This window comes from Geotrypetes seraphini, chromosome 1 (genome assembly GCF_902459505.1).
Source record: "Geotrypetes seraphini chromosome 1, aGeoSer1.1, whole genome shotgun sequence".
Lineage (NCBI taxonomy): Eukaryota > Metazoa > Chordata > Amphibia > Gymnophiona > Dermophiidae > Geotrypetes > Geotrypetes seraphini.
In genome coordinates, this window is record NC_047084.1 from 144,744,723 (window position 1) to 144,769,893 (window position 25,171).

At 45.1% G+C, this 25,171-nt stretch overlaps 1 protein-coding gene across 6 annotated transcripts in view; it reads right to left on the bottom strand.

Moving 5' to 3' along the window:
* ELF2 (E74 like ETS transcription factor 2) overlaps window positions 1–25,171 on the bottom strand; it is a 235,192-nt gene that overhangs the window by 47,703 nt on the left and 162,318 nt on the right. For all 6 annotated transcript variants that reach the window (XM_033939282.1, XM_033939270.1, XM_033939275.1 and 3 more), the window contains one exon: window positions 13,715–13,828. In XM_033939282.1, the coding sequence (XP_033795173.1) occupies window positions 13,715–13,828 (114 nt within the window). The remainder of the gene's footprint in view (window positions 1–13,714; window positions 13,829–25,171) is intronic.

Here is a 25,171-nt window from a genome sequence, read left to right on the forward strand (position 1 = left end):
CAAGCTGTCAGGTGGAGGGAAGACAGATTGGGATGTAGTAGAGACTGATGCTGCTGTGTAAGCAGAGTAGGAAAGACAGGAAGAGGAATGGGCTCCCTGGAGCTGAGCTGAAGCAGGAGGGAGAACCAGTGTTGTCTGGGCCACCGAGGGGCGATGAGAATCATGGTGGCCCTGTCTTTGCGGAGTTTGAACAGGGTCCGCAACATCAGAGGAAGTGGAGGGAAGGCATAGAGGAACTGATCCGTCCAGTTGAGCAGGAATGCATCCGGGGCCAGACGATGCGGACAGAAGAGTCTGGAACAGAACTGGGGCAGCTGATGGTTGTGAGGAGCTGCAAAGAGGTCCACCTGCGGGGTGCCCCAGCGCGCAAAGATGGAGTGGAGAGTGGGAGGGTCCAGGGTCCACTCGTGAGGTTGAAGGATGCGGCTGAGATGGTCGGCCAGGGAGTTCTGTTCGCCCTGGATATAGACAGCTTTGAGGTAAAGGTTGTGGGCTGTGGCCCATGTCCAGATTCGGAGGGCCTCCTGACAAAGGAGACGAGATCCGGTGCCGCCCTGCTTGTTGATGTAGTACATGGCGACCTGGTTGTCCGTGCACAGGAGAAGAACCTGAGGGTAGAGAAGGTGCTGGAAAGCCTTGAGAGCATAAAACATGGCTCTGAGTTCCAGGAAATTGATGTGATGTTGACGCTCCTGAGGGGTCCAAAGACCCTGGGTGCGGAGACTTCCCATGTGAGCCCCCCATGCATAGGGGGAGGCATCCGTGGTGATGATCATGGAATGAGGGGGTGGATGAAAAAGGAGGCCCCTGGAAAGATTTGAAGAGTTCAACCACCATTGAAGAGATTGCCGAAGAGACGATGTCACAGAGATGGGATGAGAAAGAGGATCCGTGGTCTGTGACCATTGGTTGGCGAGGGTCCATTGAGGTATCCTGAGGTGGAGTCGCGCCAGAGGAACTACATGGACTGTGGAAGCCATGTGACCCAGAAGAATCATCATCTGGCGAGCAGGGATGGATGGTTGGAGGAGCACCTGTCGACAGAGGCGAAGCAGAGTCCGGTGCCGGTCGGCAGGAAGGAACGCCCTCATCAGATCGGTATCGAGAACTGCTCCGATGAACTGAAGGCACTGCGTGGGGAGCAGATGTGACTTGGGATAATTGATCTTGAATCCCAAGAGATGGAGGAAAGAGATGGTGTGGTGAGTGGCTTGCAGTACAAGCGGAGACGTAGTTGCTTTCACCAACCAATCGTCCAAGTAGGGAAACACTTGTAGGTTGTGGGACCTGAGACAGGCCGCTACCACAATCAGGCACTTGGTGAACACCCTGGGTGATGATGCGAGACCAAAGGGTAGCACCTTGTACTGATAGTGGCGATTCTGTATCTGAAATCGGAGGTAACGACGTGAAGTCTGATGGATTGGAATGTGAGTGTAGGCCTCTTTGAGGTCCAGGGAACATAGCCAGTCGTGTTGAGAAAGAAGAGGATAAAGCGTGGCAAGGGAGAGCATCCTGAATTTCTCCTTGACCAAACACTTGTTGAGGTTCCTGAGGTCGAGGATGGGACGGAGATCCCCTGTTTTCTTGGGTACCAGGAAGTAGCGGGAGTAAAATCCCTGACCTCGTTGGTCTGGTGGAACTTCTTCGATGGCATTGAGAAGGAGGAGGGATTGGACCTCCCTGAGGAGGAGAGGAGTTTGGGAGGAATGAGAAGCAGACTCTACGGGAGGATGGTCTACAGGAAGAGTCTGGAACCTGAGTGAGTATCCGTGACGGATGATGTTGAGAACCCACAGGTCTGATGTGATGGCCTCCCAGCGGCGTAGAAAGATGGTGAGGCGGCCTCCGATAGGTTGAGGAAGCGGCATCGACGGTTGTAGACTGGCTATGCCCCGGAGAAAGGAGTCAAAAGGGCTGAGGAGGTTTAGTCTGAGGGAGAGGCTTGGTCGCCTGGTGAGATTGAGAGCGAGCCTGAGAGTGTTGTTGTTGTTGTTGGCGAGGCCGACGAGATTGCTGTTGAGGGGGATTAAGTGGCCTAGCAGAAAAACGACGCTGGTAAGAGGACTGAGGTCTGTATGGTCTTGCAGGTGGAGTCTTCTTTTTAGGCTTAATGAGGGTGTCCCATCTCGTCTCATGAGCCGAAAGTTTTTGTGTCGTGGTATCCAAAGACTCCCCAAAAAGTTCATCACCAAGGCAGGGCGCGTTGGCGAGGCGGTCTTGGTGGTTCACATCAAGATCAGACACTCTCAGCCAGGCGAGGCGACGCATGGCTACAGCCAGTGCAGAGGCTCTGGAAGTGAGCTCGAAAGAATCATAAATTGAGCACACCATGAATTTTCTGAGCTGAAGGAGGGTGGAAATCTGTTGTTGAAATAATGGAACCTTGCGCTCAGGGATATATTTTTGCAAAGCAGAAAGTTGTTGTACCAGGTGTTTCATATAAAATGAAAAATGAAAGGTATAATTGTTGGCTCTGTTAGCCAGCATGGCATTCTGGTACAGGCGTTTACCAAATTTGTCAATCGTTTTTCCCTCTCTGCCAGGAGGGGTGGAGGCATAAACACTGGAACCATGAGATTTTTTGAGAGTGGATTCTACCAGGAGGCTCTCATGGGGTAATTGGGGTTTATCAAATCCCGGAATAGGGATGACCCGGTATAAACTGTCCAGTTTCCTAGGGGCACCTGGAACTGTAAGGGGATTCTCTAAATTTTTATAAAAAGTTTCCCGTAAGATATCATGTACGGGCAGTTTGAGAAACTCCTTGGGAGGTTGGTCGAAGTCCAAGGCTTCTAAAAAGGCCTGGGACTTCTTGGAGTCGGACTCAAGTGGTATGGAAAGAGCCGCAGACATCTCCCGAAGGAATTTTGAGAAGGAGGATTGCTCGGGCTTGGAGGTGGATTCAGCCATGGAGGGTTCCTCATCTGTAGAAGAGGCATCCTCCTCGGTACCGATTGGGGATTGCTCCCATAAGTCTGGGTCCCTGACGGCCGGCTCAGTATGGCGGGTTTTAGAAAGGGATTTTCCAGATCGCATGGATACGGTGCCAGGGGATGAAGACCGGCGTCGATCCCTGTCCCGGGAGGAGTGGTGCCGATCCCGGTCCCGAGATGACCGGTGTCGGTCCTGGGGCCGGGAGGGGTCCTCCGCAGTGCAAGTCTGAAGTGCAGGTTGAGCCGATAAGACCGGCATGGAAGTGTTCATCGGTACCGAGGGGGTGGATACCGGCGGAGTGGTGCGAGGCTCGGGCCGGACCGGTACTGGAAGGAGCGGTGCCAATAGGGTCGGAAGCAGTTCCTGAAGTTGGTGCTGTAGCTGTTCATGCAATTTGTCCTGGAGGATAGCCGAGATACGGTCCTCCAATGAGGGCACCGGTACCGTTTTAGTTTTCTTGGGTACCATCGGTGCTGCTCTACGCTCCGGCGATGAGGAGGCCGATGAAGAGGCACTCACCGTGATCGGAGCGGAGCGTTTACGGGGTTTGCGGGACGCCGGAAGGACCGGTGTCGCCGCTGTGGCTGGAGGGCGCTCGAGGGAAGTGGAAGGCTTCTTAGCCGGCTTACCTGGCGCTATCGACCCCGAAGAAGGATCAGGCGGTGTCGATGTTGACGGTGCCGATTTAGTCGGTGCCGTCGACGCCGGGGTCGGATCCATAGCAGAACCAGTGCCGAAGAGGAGATTCTGCTGGATTTGTCGATTTTTAAGTGTGCGTTTCTTGAGAGTAGCACAGCGGGTGCAGGTGTCAGCCCGATGTTCCGGACCCAAGCACTGCAGGCACCAGTTGTGTGGGTCCGAAAGGGAGATCGGGCGTGCACACCGCTGGCACTTCTTAAAACCCGGCTGGGGGGGCATGAAGGGAAAGACGGCCTCCGCAAAATCAAAGCCGGAGGCTTGTATGATGACAACAGGCCCCGCCGGGGCCGGTTGAAAAAAGAAAGGGAAAAAACAAAGTTTTTTTTTTTGGTTTTTTTTACAAATTAGAAGGGAACAAAAAAACCCGAAGGGAAAAAGAGAAAAAATAAGAAATTACGCGAGCGGGAAGGCAAAAAAGAAGTTTTCAACGGCCGTTGAAACCACATGCGTCTTCTTCGCTCCGCGGAAACGAAGAAACTGGAGACCACGCACTCCTCCGTCGGGCGGGAAGGCACTCGCGCATGCGCGGTGCGGCCAACTAGAACTTTCTAGTTATAAAGGTCCGTACCGGGGCTCCATCGGTGACGTCACCCATACGTTAAGAATATGCTGCCTGCTTGTCCTGGGATAAATATTGTTATTGAGCCAGTGCCTAACCTGTCCAAGTTTTTGATGTCAATTATTTCAGTATCATTTTTGGGGTTCAATGAGTGCAGAAGTTGGATATCATCGGCATAAGCAGAGTGCCTTTAAAGATTCATCGACTGACAGGCTTTACACATCCCTGCAATCAACTCATTCCCTGCCAAAATCCCTCCTCCAAGCACAATGGAGAAATACCTTTAAAGGTTAATATAGCTCCATTCATTCATTCTGTTTCTGTGGGGCTTTCAATTGATCTAATCTTGTCTCTTTTGGTAATATACTCTGCCTAATTGCATTTCAAATTCTGTCTCTTTCATGTAAAAGTGCTCCTGTACTTTCAAATAGTATTTGGAATTTTGACTTATTTCTCTTAATGCTGTATTTTTAAAAGCATATGAAATTCTCTTCTTTTCAGTGACTTCTTATCTTTAATCTTGGCTTTTTTGCTAATTGATTAATCCAAGACATGCCCTGTCTCTACAGATTCATTGACTGACAGGATTTTCACCCAACCAGGATTTACACATCCCTGCGATCAACTCATTCCTTGCCAAAATCCCTCCATAATGGAGCAGTACCTTTAAAGGTTTACATAGTTCCACTCATTCATAAGAACATAAGAATTGCTGCTGCTGCTGGGTCAGACCAGCGTCATTCATTACGTTTCAGTGGGAACTGCTCACCCCATAGGCACAAGCCGAAACTTTTTTACTCTTCCTTATCCTTTCTTTTTATGCCACTCACATGGCTATGGCTTTCAAGTGGTCTCTCCATGGCGAGTTTACTTTAAAAAATAAAAATAATTATCCCCTTTCATCTTATGAGACTTAGCACCACTCATCTACCTTCCACCATTATATTCAGGACAATTCTCACTGTTCAATCAGAGGTACTTCTCACTCCCTCTCCTCCCCAATGACCCCAGTTTACCAATTCCTCTTGCTGCTACCTTCCCCATCCCCTCCCCCATCCCAAGCCACTTAACCTCCCACCACCACACCAGTCTCTTTTCAGCTTTACCACCTCACCATCCCTCCTATCCCCCACCCTTTTCTCAGCCTAATAGCTACTAAACTCTCTCCCTTTCATTCAGAGATCCCCACTCTACTTATATGCATCTCAACCACAGTGTAGCCCCCATGCCTCCCCCACACGCGTATCCTCCTTCATTTGCTCTCTGCTGGGGACATCAGTCCTAATCCCAGTCCTCCCAATCATCCCTCAGCCTACTCAAGGGGATCACACTGCAATCTTAACCAATCTTATTTCTGTTCCACTTCTCCCCCGTTCCTCCCTGCCCTTCTCATGTGCCCTGTGGAATGCCCGCTCCATCTTCAACAAACTTACCTTCATCCATGACTTCTTTATCTCTACAAAGCTCCACCTGCTAGCACTAACTAAAACCTGGATCTGCCCTGAAGACTCTGCTTCAGCTGCCACCCTGTGTTATGGAGGTGATGTTGGACTCTTACTCTCCAAAGCAAGGAGAACTGCAGTAACTTGTACAATGATACAGGCAAAGTTCGAAATCTATCAGCCCACATACAAGCTGCTCTTCGACGTTCGTCTTCACACAGGCTTCAGCATGCTTTTTGCGGTTCAATTTGACTCCTTTCCAACCTAGGACCCCTGAAGAAGGCGTATACCAAAACACGGACCGTGTTGGGTCCTGTGGTTTAATTTTAAGGTGTTGTTTTTAATCGCAATTATTTTGATAAACTTTGCCTGTATCATTGTACAAGTTACTGCAGTTCTCCTTGCTTTGGTTTGTCTTCGACCCTTTTACTTCAGATTTGGTTGGTTCTTCCTTTTTTTGTTTGTGTGGACTCTTACTCTCACCATCTTGCAAATATCAACCCTTCTTCTGCCTCAATCTCAGTTATTCTTCCTTTGAAGTTCACTCCATCCGTCTATTCGCCCCCCTGTCTCTCAGAGTAGCAACCATTTACCAACCCCCTGATAAATTCTTCTCCTCCTTCCTCACTGGCTCTCCTCCTTTCTCACTGGCTCTCCTCCTTTCTTGAACCCTCATCTCCCACTCTTATCCTCGGCAACTTCAACATCCATGCCAATGACCCTTCTGACTCCCACGCGTCCAGGTTTCTTGCTCTTAAAATCCTCATACGATCTCCAGTTGTGCTCCAACACCCCTAACTCACCAGAAAAGCCATTGCTTTGACCTCGTCCTCTCCTCCAACTGCTCTATCACTGAATTCTGCACCTCAAATCTTACCATCTCCAACCATTGGCTATTAACCTTCATAACTCATCACCCTCCCCCCAAACCCAACCAATCACTACCCATATATTTAGGAACCTTCAGGCTATTGACCCTGACACACTCTCTACCACTGTCCCATTCCTGCTTTCTACTACTATGTCAAACAAGTCTACCAATGAAGCTGTCCTCTCCATACTCATTGTCTATTGATACCCTTGCCCCTCCCATTTCCTGTCCTGCAAGACATGTCAAACTCCAGCCCTAGTTAACCCCCCCCCCCCAAAATCCATTACCTGCACTCTTGTGCCTGAGCTGCTGAACATCTTTGGCTTAAATCCTGCACACATGCAGACTTCATTCATTTCAAATTCATGCTGACGTCCTTCCAATCTACCCTCTTACTTACCAAACAAGACTACCACAACCATTTAACTAACTCTCTTAGTGCCAACCCTCACCGTCTCTTTGCCACACTCAATTCTCTACTCAAAGTGCCCCCACCTCCTATCCCCTCTTCACTCTCCCTCCAGACGATGCAGTTCTTCCACGACAATATTCATAAGATCCATCTTGAATACTCAACCATGTCACCTCCCCCACCACCCCTTCCGACTGTCCACTCTGTCAACCTCCCTTCAACAACCCCTATATCCCTTTCTTCATTTTCTGAAATCACAGAAGAGGAAACTGATTGCCTTCTCTCCTCCTGTTCCTCTGATCCAATTCCTACCCACCTACTCGGATCCATCGCTCCTACTGTAATCCCTCCCAGTTACATCTTCAACCTTCAATCTCCACTGCTACAGTTCCTGAGTTTTCAAACATGCCATAGTTACATCCCTCCTCAAAAAGTCCTCACTAGACCCCACAGCCCCCTCCAGCTACTGCCCTATCTCTCTCCTCCCCTTCCTATCCAAATTTCTTGAACGTGCTTTTCACCGCTGTTGCTTGGACTTCCTTTCTTCTCATAATATTCTTGACCCACTTCAATCAGGCTTTCACCCTCTCCATTCTACAGAAACTGCCCTTGCTAAAGTCTCTAATGTCCTGTTCCTGGCCAAATCCAATGGACTCTATCCTCATTCTTCTCGATCTGTCTGCTACCTCTGACACTGTTGATCACCACCTCCTTCTCGACATGCTATCCTCACTGGGATTCCAGGGTTCTGTTCTCTCCTGGTTTTCTTCTTCTCTCATTGTACTTTCAGTGTATGTTATAGTGGATCTTCCTCCACTGCCATCCCACTGTCTATTGGCATACCCCAATGCTCCGTCCTGGGCCCTCACCTCTTTTCCATACTCACTCTCTTGGTACACTGATATCCTCTCATGGATTTCAATATCACCTCTATGCTGATGACTCCCAGAGCTACCTCTCCACACCAGATCTCTATACACGAATTCAGGCCCGAATCTCAGCCTGCCTATCTGACATTGCCACTTGGATGTCTCACTGCCATCTCAAACTGAATCTGGCTAAAACTGAACTCCTTATCTTCCCGCCTAAACTCACCTGCCCTCTCTCACCTTTCTCTACTTCTGTGGATAACACTATCCTCCTCCCTGTCTTGTCAGCTCGAAACCTTGGGGTGATCTTTGATTCCTCTCCTCCTCTGCTCAGATCCAACAAACCGCCAAAACCTGTTGCTTCCTCCTCTATATTACTAAAATCTGTCCTCTCTTCTCTGAACACACTACCAAAACTCTTATCCACGCTCTCATCACCCCATGCTTAAGACTACTGCAACATACTTCTCTCAGGCCTCCCACGCACCCATCTTTCACCTCTTCAATCCATTCAAAACTCTGCTGCATGACTCATATTCCATGAGAACTGCTATTCTCACGTTACCCCTCTCCTCAAGTCACTTCATTGGTTCCCCATCCATTTCTGAATACAGTTCAAACTCCTCTTACTGACTTACAAGTGCATGCACTCTGAAGCCCCCCAATATCTCTCTTCACTTTGTCTCCCCTATGCTCCTCACCATGAACTCCGTTCATCGGGCAAGCCCCTCTAATCTGTACCCTTCTCTTCCACTGTCAACTCCAGACTCTATCCCTTCTTTCTAGCCACACTGTATGCCTGGAACCACCTGCTTGAATCAATACGTCATGCTCCATCCCTGGCAGTATTCAAATCCAAGCTAGAAACTCACATTTTTGAAATTGCTTTCAAGTTTCAAGTTTATTAGGATTTTATATTCCGCCTATCAAGGTTATCTAAGCGGTTTTTACAATCAGGTACTCAAGCATTTTCCCTATCTATCCCGGTGGGCTCACAATCTATCTAATGTACCTTTCAACTCTTAACTCCCACTCACTGCTTCCAGATGCCTATACCCATTGTATCATTTCCTCTACCATAATCTCCCCAAACCTGAGATGTCCTGCCTGTTAAATTAGATTGTTAGCTCTTCTGAGCAGGGACTGTCTATTGTATGTTAAATGTACAGCGCTGCATATGCCTTTCAGCGTTATAGAAATGATAAACAGTAGTAGTAGTAGTAGTATTAGAAGACTGACAGACACCCAAGAGAGGGGACAGGAAGATGTTGAAAAGTAGTGGAGATAGGGCTTGGATGAGGTATTGTTGAAAACGACTTTCGATGAGAAGCCTAAAAAAAAAGGACCGAAACCAGTTAAGAATTTGGCCTGAGATACCTATCAATGTAAGTCTCTTAAGGCGTAGTTCATGACCGATAGTACTGAAGGCTGCGGAAAGATCTAAGAAGATGAGAACAACATATTTGTGGTGGTCCAAGTGATATATAGAAATATAGAAACATGATGGCAGATAAAGGCCAAATGGCCCATCTAGTCTGCCCATCCACAGTAACCATTATCCCTTCCTCTCTCTAAGAGATCCCCACGTGACTATCCCAGGCTTTCTTGAAATCAGATACAGATTCTGTCTCCACTACCTCTACTAGGAGACTGTTCAAGCATTTACCACCCTTTCCGTAAAAAATTATTTCCTTAGATTACTCCTGAGCCTATCACCTCTTAACTTCATCTTATGCCCTCTCATTCCATAGCTTCCTTTCAAACGAGACTCAACTATACAGAAGAAGGCTCACTGGGACAGGGACCATTCCCTGAATCCAGTCAGACGGCTGAGATAATCCACCTGCACGTTTTCCACTTCGGCTACATGCATGGTAGAAAGTATCAGAAGATGCTGCTCTGCCCAGCGAAAGAACATTTAAGCCTCCTGCCTCAGAGGTGTACTCCTCGTGCCCCTTTGGTAATTGACATAGGCCACTGCTGTGGTACTGTCCGAGAAGACTTGAACCACCTGGTTCTGGAGTGCAGGCTTGAAGGGTAAGAGAGACAGCTTTATCACCCGAAGCTCCAGGCAATTGATCGACCACTTTCTCTTGAAAGGGGACCAACATCCCTGTACCGTGTTCTCTGCGCAAAGCGCCCCCAACCATAAATACTGGCATCCATCATCATGATCACCTAGGTGTAAATCCTGAGGGAAATTCCCCTGGACAGAGAGGATTCAACCACCAGGCTAGACTGCACCAGCTAGACTGCACCAAGCCTCCGCCATCCATGTGAACTGCACATAATAGCGAGTCCCTCTTCGGACTCCAGCAGGAGATAAGCATGTCTTGTAGCGGGAGCAAGTCAGCCCTTTCCAAGGGAACTACATCTACAGACGCAACCATCAACCCCAGAACCTGCAGGCATTGCCAGGCAGCTGGGACCCAAGTGTTAAGGAAGGCAAGTATCAGATGATGAAACTTCTCCTGGCATGACTCGAGAAGAAACCCTCTGTTCATCCCCTTGGCAAAGCAGACCCCCAGATATTCCAGGTTTTGTATAGTAATGAGCTGGCTCTTCCAAAATTTGACCATCCAGCCTAGGCTCTGAAGCAGTTGGACCACCTGGTGTACCGCTTGATGACCCTCGGATTCCAACTGGGCTCCAATGAGCCAATCATCCAGATACGGATGGACTTGGATTCAGAGTTCCCGCAGGTGGGCTGCCACCACCACCATCACTTTGGTAAAGGTCTGCAGCGCCATCACCAACCTGAAGGGCATGGCTGCAAACTGAAAATGTCATTACAGGATGTGGAACTTCTATTTTCTGTGTGCCAGAAAAATGGGACTATGAAGATAGGCCTCTGTCAAATCCAGAGAAGCCAGAAATTCCCCAGTGCTACCGAGGCAATCACAGACTAAGTCATTTCCATCCTGAAACAGGGAACTTTGAAGGCCACACTGACCGCTTTGAGATCCAGGATCAGAGCATTTTTTTGGCACAATAAAGTATATCGAGCCCGGAGCCTGAGTAGGATACTGGGATGGGATCTATGGTTGCCATGTCCAGCAATCTCTGAACAGTGCCACTGATCCTGGCCACTTTGTCTGGTCTTCCTGCCAGATTCCAGAAAAAATTCCGGAACAGGCCAATAAAACTCGAGCTTGTACCCATCCCACAAAATGTCCAGTACCCAACAATCTGAGGCAATAGTCCTCCACTCCTCCAGGAATGCGAGAGCCTGCCCCGATCTACGGAGGTCCGGCATCATAACTGCTTCTTTGGGGTGGAGGCAGAGCGGACACCTGAAGACTGTGGACGCCGAGCTCCACCAAATCGCAGTTTGTTTGCCTGTTAAGATCTCTGACTCAAGGAACCCTCCAGAGTATTGACAATATCATCTGGAGAAACAAAAACTAGAACGGCCTGGTCCTCTAGAGGATGAGCAACTGCTGTCTGGCAAGGACTTAGGTTTCTGATCCTGCACATTGGCCATAAGGTCTTCTAGACCCTTAACGAACAGCAATCGCCCCTTAAAAAGGCATCTTACTGAGGGTCGCATTACATGAGGAAACATTGAACCATTGCCTGATCCATAACATCCATCGCACAGAAAAGAGTACTCAGACAGCTTGCTCACCATTCTAAACAGATCATACAAGGCATCAGCCACATAATCCACTCCAGAAACAAAAAAGGAAAGATCTTCAAGTACTATGCTGTCAGGATCCTAGCAACAAAAGATTCTGCTGTGGCCGCTTTCAAACCAGAGGCTGCCACATCAAAAGGCGTTTCAGCACAAAATCAATCCTACAGTCTTATTCATCTTTCAGCACCACACCTTCCTCACTGAAGAGAGAAGTACGCTTAGTGACCTGTGCCACCAAGGAATCCACCTTTGGAAAAACAAAGCATTAGTTAAACGCTTCTGCCATTGGATAGAGCTTAGACATGGCCCTCGCCACTCATAAAGGACATTCCAGCGCCTCTCAGTGATCTGTGAGCATTTTTACAATGTCCAGATGGTCAGGAAAGGAGGAAAACTGCGGTTTTGTGCTACTTGTGAGTAAGCATTGCTCTGCCGAGGACTGGCTGGCCTCCAATTTTAACTCCTGAAGGGATTCTGAAAGTATACCTACCAAAGCGGCGGGCTTTAAAAAAAAAAAAAAAAAAGGTTTCCACACCACGGGTTCTCTCCAAGATCTGGAGGCAACTCCCAGATCCAGATTGTGAAGATTAGTGACCACAGCCAAATTCCCCACAGTGGAGGTGCTTGCCTGCTGAGTAAGCAAAGATATGATCAGATCATCAGGATCATCTGTATCGTCCATCAGCAGATGTCCCTCGGCTGTGCAGGATCCCTTTCCTGGGAACCTGCATCCTGTGAAGGAGGAAACATCCCTCCCATGCCAACAGAGATGCCATTGTAGGCAGATTTGATGACATTTTATTGGCTAGATAAGCCTGAGAAAGCATGTTTGTAAATTCCAGGGGGAAACCCAGATCCGAAGGGATGGCCGCCTCCTGCAAACTTTTCTTGGAGCACTTGGAGGATCTGCGGCCTTTAGACACCGAATCATGGCTGCATTTCGCTGGGGATGTATTTTCACTGTCCCGTGGGCCCATTTTTGCCTTTTTCAACTGTCCCTGGATGGACTGCATGGTAGAACCCCTCCGTTAGGGGTAGAGGGAGCTATGACTGTCACCACTTGCCCCCCCCCCACTTCACGTGCCACATAGAGCATGGATGCTCACTTCCCAGCCATTTGCCGCAAAAGGGGAATAAATCCAAAGCATTCTGCCCTGAGGAGTCCATCTGATGTGTTTTCTTGCAAAAACGAAGCTTGTAGTGGCAGAAAACCTTTAATTCAGATCAGGAAAATCCAAGATGGCAACCATGGGGGCGATTTAACTAGCCCAAGAAAATCACCAGCCCAAGAGAACCCCAAAACACAGCAATTTTAGGATTTTTTGGGGTGGGGGGACCTAGACCTAATTCCTAAACCACAAAAAAATTCCAAATTTGAAGACCCCCCCAAAAAACTCTGTCACAAGTTATCAGTCTGATGCACACTGTGCCATGCTGTGTGCTAGGAGCTGGAAAATAGAAGCTGAACAGCTAACAGGGAGATCCTCTGCCTCAAGACTTGAAACCTGGACTACTGGCCTTCTGGCTGCCTCTCAAGCTCAATGCTTCAGCTGGAAACCTCCACTGCTCCAGAAACACGGCATATGCAAACAAGTGGAGGAACGCAGTTGGCCCCAATCCCGAACACACCTTCACAGTGTCACGCAGCCTGTGCTCAAACCCACTAGCAGGCAAACTTGGAGAGAGCAATGCTCCCAAGGAACGGTCCCCCGAGTCCCAATCTGTGAATGCAGGCTGTCCAGGTGGGAGCACTGCGGAGCAGCCAACCCCCTGGAAACAGACTTTGTCAGTAAAATCTGCAATCTTCCACAGCCAGAGATGTCCCCGCAGGGAACCTCTGCAGCACAAACGTGCAAAGCCACAAAAACAATGAAGACAGAGAAAAAAATAAACGTGAGCAGAAAAGACTAGCTCCTACTGTCTCGCTTGTAAGAAAGCAACTGGAAGTGAGATGGTAGTCCTGAAATAAGAAAAGGAGGGTCAAAAATATGTAAAATGAAGCTTCCTAAAGAGATCTCGCGAGATAGGATGCATAACCCAATTGTCCAGGAATAGACTGGGATTGTACAAGAAAAGTTTTAGAAGGCAAAAGAGAAAAATCAGAACTAATGCTGTAGATTTCCCAAATAACAATGAGCAGACAAGCAAACATTTTTGTGCTCCTTCTTCCCCCCTCAAAAAAAAAACAAAAAAAAAAAACCCCAAAGTGAGAAATATTGACTCCTCCTGACAATCAGTGTTTGCAAACAAAGAAAATGTGAGAAGGTAACAAGTCCTGGTTACCGTACCGGGACTCCTGGCATCCCGCAGAATGGTAGGAGATTCCATGTGCAGCAGGGCCTCTGCAGCTTCAATGGTCTTGTCTGTACAGTGCACATTGCTGCTGTGAACCGAGGCTTCCACTATAAGAAGAAAAAATATATATCTTTAGCACACATCAAGTCATACCAGCTGCAAAGTAAAAGTAACACTAAAGCTACTAGCACAGGCTACTCCGGTCCTCGAGGGCCGGAATCCAATTGGGTTTTCAGGATTTCCCCAATGAATATGCATGAGATCTATTTGCATGCACTGCTTTCAATGCATATTCATTGGGGAAATCCTGAAAACCCGATTGGATTCCGGCCCTCGAGGACCAGAGTTGCCCACCCCTGAACTAGCATATTAAATCCCCCAACTCCCATCATGAGTGTCATCACACTACGGAGCTAGATATCAACAATGTACAACCTGGAAGCTACTGTATCTACCAGGACCAAAACTACTTCCCCTAATATTCTAAAACTGCATTTATACCAGGGGTGTCAAACTCCCTCCTCAGGGCCGCAATCCAGTTGGGTTTTCAGGATTTCCCCAATGAATATGCATGAGATCTATTTGCATGCACTGTTTTCATTGTACGCCAATAGATCTCATGCAAATCCTGAAAACCCGACTGGATTGCAGCCCTCGAGGAGGGACTTTGACACCCCTGATTTATACAATAAAACCAGAGACACCCTCCCCCGCCAATAAAATTATGAAGCTTTTTTTTTTTTTAATAATCCACCAGAAACCAGGAAAAATAAAAAGCAAAACGTCTGCCACAGAGCAATTAGTGTGTCAACAGCAACAGCTTTATTGTACTGAGAACCTAGATTTCTCTTTCACTGCCTCCTTTTAACAGATTTTGATGAATGATAATAAGACAGTTCATTTTGGAGTTATTCAGTCCAAGTTGCACTTGGGTTGGGTATATAAAAAAACCTCTTTGGGGCAGCTCCCTTGCCCTCCTGTCATTTTACCTTTGGCACAGCCTCTCGCGTCAGCTAATCACTGCCACCTGTTGCTCAGCAGCAGCACTTGCTCCATGGTATCGCTTGAGCTGCTCGGCCCATTTAAGGAAATCTGCTCCCAGTTGCAATGCCAGAGGAAATCTATCTTTAGGTGACCCTGCTCTTTCTGTCCCCAGCATCACCAAGCTGAAGAAGATTCCATCGGAGGCTGGCCCACAGCACCTGTTCTCTCAGCTCAGCAACTCAATGCTACTCGTTGTGCAAAGTCACAGAAACCGCAGAATAAAGTGTGAAAAAACACTGCACTTGCTACTCCACATCTGCGAAGAGCCAAAAAGGGAACTCGTCTAAAGATCGTTCAGAAAGAAGCATAAGTCACCAAGAATTAGGGTTTTTTTTAATGCTATTCCAAGATCTAACTACAGGGCCATCTGGTTCTAGACAAGTGGCATTACAAGTTTTCACCAATGATTTACACAGAAAACCATTCCATGTTCTCTGTAATGGAAGGCTTAGTACATACCCAATTGATGGACTACCTTGATCAGTTCTCGCTACTACATGAAACCCAGTCTGGCTTCAGACCTCTGTTTAGCACTGAGACGGTGATTGCAGCTACCCTTGAATACTTACGCAACTTATTCAGCAAGGGCCATAATGCCTTAATCATGCAATTCGACATGAGCTCGGCCTTCGACTTGGTGGATCACGAAAAATTGCTACAATGTTTAGACGCAATCGGCATCGGAGGCGAGGTACTCGACTGGTTCCGAGGATTCCTCACAACCCGCACATATCAAGTACGCTTCAACTGCAACCTCTCTAAAACATGGAGAAATCCATCAGGCGTTCCACAGGGGTCCCCACTATCCCCACTACTCTTCAACGTCTATACATCTTCACTAGGCATGCAGCTGGCCCGGCGGGGTATAAAAGTATTCAGTTATGCGGATGACTTTACAATCATTATCCCGTTCATCACGTCTCCCTCTGAAATCACCCCCACAGCAACAGAAGCGCTAAACCTGATGGAACAATGGACCACAGAATTCAGACTGAAGCTCAATTCAGATAAAACTAAATTCTTTATAGCCTCGCCACACCCACATATCACGACAAAATCAATACACATTAACAATCTTAACTACCCCATTCAACCAACAATGAAGGTTCTGGGGGTATTACTGGACCAAGGTCTAACTATGAAAGACCATGTGGACTCCCTAGTCAGAAAAGGGTTTTTTACTCTCTGGAAACTTAGGTCCATTAGAGCATACTTCGACGCCTCAGCATTCAGAATTCTAGTACAATCCCTAATACTAAGCCACCTTGACTATTGCAACATTACCCATCTGGCCATCCCCCGGAAGCAAATGCAGAGACTTCAACTGATACAAAATGCAGCAGTCAGGTTGATTTTCGGGCTGCAGAAGTCCGATCACATAACCCCTTCCTACCGACTCCTGCACTGGCTGCCAATGGAGGCACGTACGAAGTTCAAGCTGGGATCTCTCTGCTTCAAGGTATTATCTGGCCTAGCCCCTAAATACATAACAGACCTCTTCTCATTCTCAACCAATAGACATGAGAGAAGAACACACCTGAAATTCGTTTCCCCACCGGCTAGAGGATGCAAATATAAGAGATACCATCAACAACTTCTATCGTATCAAGCAGCCTTATGGGGCAAAGACTTAGAAAAACTAATTACACACACAAACAACTATGGTGAATTTAGAAAACACCTAAAAACATTCCTGTTCTCGAAATACCTAGGTAACGATTCAGGACAATAGCCCCCTTCGTAATCCCACCCAGATCTGATCTTGTAAACTGTTAACCTCCGATCTCTAACTATGATTGCTCCATTCAATTTATGGAATTTCTCTAATTCATTGTAAATCGCACGGAACTTCACGGTCCTGCAGTATATAAACTGTTGCTATTATTATCACTGTTGTTACTATCAGATGTTCTCAGCTATACTCTGTAAGTCGCTGTCTGTACAGTTTCTCTTCGTTGTGAACCGCCTAGAAGTCGCAAGATTGTTGGCGGTATACAAGAATAAAGTTATTATTATTATTATTATTAATTATCCTGTATCATTCAGGAATTCAATGCTTTTCTTATGTAGCCAATTAGCAGATGTAACTAACCTATGAATGGGGTGGGCAAATATAGCTCTCAGGTGTTTCCAGATTTCAACAATGAAATTGCATGAGATTGTGTGCACTGCTTCCATTGTATATCAACTGATTTCATGCATATTCATTGCAGAAATTCGGAATATCTGCCTGAGTTGTGGCTCTTAAGGACTAATTTGGCCAGGTACTAGTGACTTGGATTGGCCACCGTGAGAATGGGCTACTGGGCTTGATGGACCATTGGTCTGACTCAGTAAGGCTATTCTTATATACCCTTTCCCTAGACTAGAAGATGGATCCACTGGACTGCCTGAGCCACAGAAATTTCAGATACTCTCATTATCAAAGCCATTTCCCTGGTGATTGTTCTTATTCATACTAGTTCCAATATAAAAATGGCTGCCAAGAACTCCCACTGCAGTCTTGAAAGGCTGTTGTAGTCAGTATTGACAGCCATTTTGACTGAAGAACCAGTGAAGGCAGGAGCAACTGGGAATCGCTGTCCAGAACAGGCCACTAGACTAAAGGTAGCCCTAGGGAGGACCTTTATGTGGTGGAGTCAGTCTGCTCTTCACGAAATTGATCACCCAACCCAATAACTGTAGAAGACATATTTTCCATGACTGCCACGCTGTCCAAATACGACGATGCATGAATAAGCCATAAATTGGTGCCAAAGGAAAGCTGCCATCATTCTTAGCGCTGTGGTGAGACCAAACGGCAAAACCTGAACTGGAAGCAACAGCCCAGTACTGTAAAATGAAGAAATCTCCGATGTGGCAGCCAGGTGGGAATATGCTATCAAGAGCAGTGAGAAATTCATCTGTTTGAACCGAGGTTCAGTGCTCAGTATTTCCATGCAAGAGTGGGACACACTGAGGCAGCAATTTAGTCCTTTGAGATCTCTTGCACTGGTTGCTCTAGTGGGCTGGAAGTACTGTCTGTCCACATGAAAGGAAGACTGGTACACCTGAAAAGTGAGACTTCTGACCATATTGCTGACAGCCAAGCCAGTACCGTCTGCTGTTTTAAAACAGAGCTTGAGAGCTTTGAAAGGACAACCAGAGACTTTTGGCTTATCCTCCGGCAACTGCTGTGGCTTGGTCTTCCCCAGCTTTTTCACCAAGTTACAGAGATCTTCTTCAAACCACTTGCCCGAAAGAGAAATTTAACTAGACATGACTCACACTGCCCTATGCCACAACCAGAGTTGCTGAAGTGCCGTGACAGACATACTGCGAACTGCAATCCATAACATGTCAAACAGCATCCACATAGTAGGCAAACCCAACTTCCAGTTGGGCATTATAGCGCATGTTTTGTGATGCAGACTGCTGATGCCATTTAAGGCACGCTCTTGCCATGATTAAGCTGTGCATTGCCGCTTGAAGGTCCAAAGAGGCCACTTCACATGCTTGTTTCAGCAAGCCTTCTCTAGCTTCCCAGCAAGGTGATCGTCTTAGTTACTGATAAAAGAAGAAGTACACCCTGGGAAGCTGCAATTTCTCTTTCTCCTCCAGAGGCCCATCTCACTTTTAGTTCCACATCCAGCGAGACCCATTCTGCTGTAATCAGATCCTCAATGTCTGGTTGCATTGGGAAGGCCTTAAAAAGGCCTCTAAAGACCTCTCATGATTGACAAAGAAGGAACTCCTGACACCAAAGCTGAAAGCTCCTCAATGCAAAGCACCATCAGGGCTTTAGAAATAAAAGTGCTGAGAACTCAGGTCATCTCCCTCCTCTAACGACTCCTTCACCGAAGGCTCCTCCGAAGAGACCGAGGCCACATTAGATAAAGAGGCAGAATCAGAGACGGCCTCATCTGCCTATTCTCGGAGGTCTAAATGGGATCTCTTAGGAGCTAGCAGGGTGAGAAACTGAAGCACTATGCAGCAAATCTGACTGCCCTTCTTTAATAAACAGGCAGGATGTAAAAGTGAAATGAATTCCTGAGAGAAAGCAGAGCTCAAAGCAGTTCTGTCAGGCCCTGAAGCTGTAAAATAGTGGCTGTGCCCCAAACATGATCAAGTAAACTGTTCCTCACTGCTAGTTGAGCCTGACAAAATGGCACCCGGTTCCCAAGCTCTATTGTGATAAACTATGTACCAGACCTGTGAAAAACTTGAGATCCCCAACCCCGGCACACATGGAATCTGCCACCAACCGTTTCTTCTATGTTCTGCAAGATCCCCTGCTTGAACACACGGCAATGTCCTGATGTCGGCCAGCAGGTCCCACAACAGAAAACTGCTTAATTGCCTCTACCCCAATAGTCGCAAGCAAGGCACAACACAGACCCAAGCAGCAAGAAGGGATCCCTCGTCTGCACCAAATGATACTTGCGCCCTCCAAGCAGTTCCGAGACAACTTTAGTTAGCCTTACCACTATTGGCTGCTTCCCCAAAGTCTCCACAAGCCTTACTCCAGATGAGGAAGAATCAGGAATGAAGTAGTGTCCCACGCTCTCTAAAAAACCTCTCTCTCCTTTAAAATAATTTTTAAAAAGTTGTGCTGGAAAAGGAGAGCTCCACAGGAGACAGGAGAGAGAAGCAAACTCATAGGGCACCAGAGATAGGAATCTGAAGACCTTCAGAAATAAATCTGCAGACTCGAGCCACTCACAAACCTCAACTGAGGTCTACCTGACAAACTGGACAAGGGGCCAATTCAGAACCAAAGACTGAAAAAATGTGCCTATCCACCTGCAGGAGAAAAAAAATACTGGGGAGCTGGACTGGATGCCAAGAGAGAAGTCTCAGTTCAGTTTTCAGTTCTTGGTTGATGGATGCAACTATCCCACAGGTTGTGGAATAATGGGAAGTAATGGAAAGCCATGCTGATTATCACTAGTTATCTTTTCATATGTGCTTCCCAACTCATAATCATGCTATGCACTTATTCACTTGGGCTATGATGGTGATTTCTCCCCACCATTCTCCCCCACAGTACTGTCATTACATACTAAATACTGAGCTGGAATTAACATGGAAAAGAAAACAAGACCCAACAAATAGAAAACTCCTAAGTCAGGGGTGGGCAAACTTTTTGACTCGTGGGCCACAATGGGTTCTTAAATTTGACAGAGGGGCCAGGTAACAGATAAACAGATCATCTCCGTTGTGACCGAGGAAGAGTGGGGGGTAGGAGGATCTTCAAAGAAAATACCCGTCCCCTCCGACACCACCTAGTTTTTTAAAAAATGAGTTCCCCCCCCCCCCAAATTGCTTTGCTGGAGGCGATTTGGCTGCGTTCACTCTGGGACAGGTGGCAGGGCAGGGCAGGGCACCATCGTCCCTCTCCTCTTAGCCTTCCAGCTCGAGGTTATTTGCCCTTGCAGTTAACGCAGCGGTGGAAATACCGGTAATTTGGAAAGTTGAGTTTTATGGTCTGGCCCATGTGCAAAATGAGCGCTTTGCGGGCCGAATTAAAAAACTAAGCAGGCCTATGTCTGGTTTAGCCTCTCTCAGGGTACATAGCACCTACATGGAAATAGAAGTTTATGCTTTATAACTTGGAATTGTGGTCTCCAACCCTCAATAGTATTTACTTAGGACTACGTATGAAAGCTTTGCAGATTGTACAGACTTCAGCAGCCCAGACTTTGATGGGGAAATCCCACTTTGAACATATCACTCCAATTTTAAAGAAGTTCCACTAGTTACCAATACATCTCTATGTACAGTTTAAAATTCTTAAGATTGTTCAACGAGGAATTTATGGTACTTTACCAGAGTATTTTACTAAATATTTGGCCTTATACAGACCTTAGGTCATTAAGATCAGACAACTGCATGTTATTAGAGATACGAAAAAGAGAAGATAAAATATGTTATACCAGAAAATCCTCTTTATCTGTTGCAGGACCACTTTTGTGGAATGGTGTTTCAGGAATAATTAGATTGTGTAGGAATGTTACATTTCTTTATTGAAGCATTTGTCTGAAGTATATATTTTTGACAGTTCGATCATGGTAATATAGTGAAGAGATATCCTGAGTAGGATAATTTTTATTAGTTGTATGTACAATGACTGTTGCATCTGTTTTTATTATGTATGTATGTTTTATTGGGAGCCGCTTAGGTTTTTAACTTTTTCCTGTCGTGTGTCCCGGATGACGGGACATTCCAAAAATGTCGTTGCCATCGTATGTCCCATACTAATAAAGAGCCAGGAACACAAAATATTTGAATTTACAGGCTTACAACTTATTTACATTATGTTTACAATAGCCGTAAATGATAACGGTAAATAATACAAAACTTTGCTAAAATAATTACGATTGGAACCAGCGTAACATAAAATGTATTACGATAGGAAAAGGTTAAGCGGGTTATAAGTGAAATTAAATAAATAAGGGGTCCTTTTACTAAGGCGCGTTAGCCGATTTAGCATACGCTAAACGCTAATGTGTGCCAACGCATCCATTATATCCTACGGACGAATTGGTGCGCGTTAGCATTTAGCACGCGCCAAAAAATTAGCTACTGCACCTCAGTAAAAAGTCTACTACATAAGAGCTTATTCTACCACTTCCTACTGGTATATATAAGCCCTGGATACACATTGGGTAAGGTAAAAAATTACATTGAGTTGGCCCTGTGTAAGATAATAATAAATACCGATAGTAACTTTATTTGTAGACCGCAATACCTCAGTTCAATGCGGTTTACAACAAGAGAGACTGTAGAAACACATTTTCAGGATCGAGAATACATTAGATTAGCAATTCACTATACAAATTTATCAAAGTAATTTTTTAATAATTTCCTAAAATCCTGATAGGAAAAGGAAGACATAATCAAACCACTTCAATTCTTATTCCATTTACCTGCTTGATAAAGTCCGTTCGAAGAGTCTTTTACATGTACAGCCTTTTAAAGACGGAAAAGAAAATAATGTTATACCACGAGTTCACAGATTGATTTCTGATAATAGTGTTTTAGAAGATAGTTCGGAATGAGACCAAATAACATAAGCAAGCAAATTTAAAAATTATTCTCGCGTCTACTGGAAGCCAATGTAATTTCCAATAGTAAGGTGTGACGTGTTCCGATTTTTTCAGACCAAAAATTAAACACACTGCTGTATTTTGATTAACTCTCATCCATTTAATAGTCTTCTTATAGGAACCCAGATAGATGATACTGCAACAGAATCAGAGATTGTACTAATAGCCTGAATGACGAAATAGTACGAAGTTTCTACAAAACAAAAACTTTTTTAACCAACGTGTCAAGTTGAGTATCAAATGTTAAAGACCAATTCGTGGTTCAAGATCTAAATTGGGTTTTCTGTTCTCCGGGTCAGTTGGGAATGCTACAGAAGATGCTTTCACAAGTGACTGCTTAAGGGTGGCAGCCAGATTCGGGGAACACACAAAAAAAGGGCAATCGAGATGGTTTAACTGAGGGATCAAAATACAGCAGCCAAATTGATCTTTAGGAAAAGAAAATATGATCATGTTTCTCCCCTTTTGAAGGCTCTTTACTGGCTATATCTCTCACTTCTTTGCATTTGTCTTTGTAAAAGTTTGGAACGATCTTCCTTCTGAAATTAGAGTCTTACCCTCTCTTCAAAGTTTTTGTAAATCCTTAAAAACACTACTGTTTCAGAAATCATTAATAGATTCTCCCAATTTATATTGAAGATTCAAATAATAATGTCCTCATTTCAGTATACTTTAATTATAATGATCTTGCTTTTATGTAAAGAATTAATTATTGTAAACTGAGTCGAGCCATATCATAGGGAAGACCCGGTATAAAAACCTAGATTGGATTGGATTAATAAAGAATATTTTATAGAATATTTTTATTAGCTTCATAACTGTCTTTATTAAATAAACCCAAAAAGGATCCAAGTTTCTGCAATACAAAATTGCCTTCATCAGGAGTTAACCTTTATAAAACATCTAAAACAAAGAAATAAGTGAATAGAAAAGCATATAGGAGGAAATTCTATAGAAGGCCTAACTTAATTGAAAAAAATAAAAATTAACTGGATGATAGACACCTATCTTCTTAGGTGCAATTCTACAAAAGATAGGTGCCTAACTCCAAAGTAGGCAAATTTAGGAGCAGAAAAAGACTTGGGCGCTGTAGGCACAATTTTCTAAAGGACTTAGGTGAAAATTTTTATCGTTGGATGAATTATGTATAGAGTTGAATTTATGCTAATGAAAGGTTCAAAGAGAATTTTACTAGAGGCCGCCACAAAAAAAAAACTGTGTTTTGCCAGTGTTTAGTTTGAGTTTAAATTTTTGCATCCAAGAATCCATCTGTGTCATTACGATTTCAACTTTAGTGGTAATCTGGGATAAAACTGAAGTAAAAGGTATGACAATAGTGATGAGTTTGCTGCCCATTTGACATTTTTCTTCTTTCTCCGTGCTCACCGTCCATCTCTGTATCTTCCTTTCTCTCTCCTCCTTCCTGCAGGGATGCTCAGGTCTTTATCTGCGGTCATTTACTATGTAAGCCCTCTGGGGTAGAGACAAGTCTGCTGTACCTGGATATAATGCGTCTTTAGCTACTACTGAAAAACTATAACTTAAATCTAAATTTTCAAAAAATAACACTCTGAAGAACAAATTGGCAGCATCTACAAAATCTCTGTAATTTACCCATTCAGGCACGTGCACAATTCCAGTCAAACAGATTAAAATAATTTTTTGTAGTCTATTGGAGACTCCCAGCTGAAACTCTGAATTGGGCACAGAGAAGCAACTTCTGCTACAACCTGCAATCTTTAGTCTTTTTATATATAAAAAAAATCCCCACTGACCATCAGCACTAGATTGCCAGTTTATCTTATTTGCCAGACAGCAAATCCCCAGCTACGATCAAATACTAGCCTCAGCATGCTGACCCCAGATTTCAGAACACTCGGGGGGCGGGAGGTATTTCACGTGAGATAAAATTTCTCTGCTTGCAGTGAGGAAAACTTAAACTTAAATTACTTACCTATTTTTACTGCAACACAGCACGTTTTATTAAAATCATTTGTCCTAATATACACACGTTTTAACTTAAAACTAGAATCTATAACACTTCTGATGATACGCGACACGACAACTGCTAACAGGTATATGGGAATAAAAATCCCTCCCCTTAATGACCCGAGAGGATTCAAAATCAGCACTCCAACATCTTCCAAGCTCGACCTACTTAGAAAATACAAATATGTTTGGTCAAAATTAAAACCATTCTTGTTCCAAGATGCCTTTGGACAATAACTGTCCTTTTAAGGACAAAAACAAAGAAATTTTATCACCTTTTACCCTAACCTACTGTATTTTCCTTTTTTGTTTTGCTTTTTCTTTCACGATTGTAGTTCTTCCCTTTCTTTTCTAACGTTTAAAGTAAGTCTATATGTCTTATTACGTGTTTTATTAAGTCACTTTGGTTTTGTCTAGTATCCCTGACTTTTAAACTGTTTTTATGTAAATTTTGATATTGTACACCGCTTAGAAATCTGATTAAGCGGTTTAAAAATTTTTTCTAATAAACTTGGAACTTGTTAATATACACTTCTCCCTTCATATTTGTGAGTTTGGTACTCGCAACTTCGATTATTCACAGTTTTCATCTTGCTGACTCCGCCCCCTGAATGAGATCAACCTGGAGTGATGAGAAAAAGTTCAGCACTTGCCTCAGTGTGGTCGAGCAAACTAAAGGAGGTGGGAAAGCCTGTGTGCCCAAATAATCCTGCTGGGGAATGCAGAGAGGAAAGTTCAAACGCCATCACTGGAGAAATGTGTGAATTGAGTTTTGCTGAAGCTACTACACCAGAGATACACATTACCCATATCTGGTATTGCCTCTCCTTCAGAACAGGTCAGGTCTCCCTCCATATTCGTAGTTTGGCTACAAAGCGTAAGGCTCCTGGGCAAATGTATCATCAGGGCACGCTAAGAAAATATTTCTTTACGTAACATGTAATTAAACTCTGGAATTCGTTGCAGGAGAATATTGTCTTTGCACCTGCCACTGTAGCTGCAATGGCTTTACAGATTGTCTTTTCTTTATGTACCTAATGGTAGATTCATTAATGCCATAATGCTGAGCAACAGCGGAGGCTGACTTTACAAAGCATATCCAGTAATTCACCCTTTTCTGGTAAGGTCTTCATTTTTTTTTCCATTTTGGGGCACTTTCTATAGCACATAAGAATTACCATACTGGGATAGACTGAAGGTCCATCAAGCCCAGTATCCTGTTTCCAACAGTGGCCAACCCAGGTCCCAAATACCTAGCTAGATCCCAAGTAGCAAAACAGATTCTATGCTTCTTATCCTATGAATAAGCAGTGGATTTCCCCAAGCCAT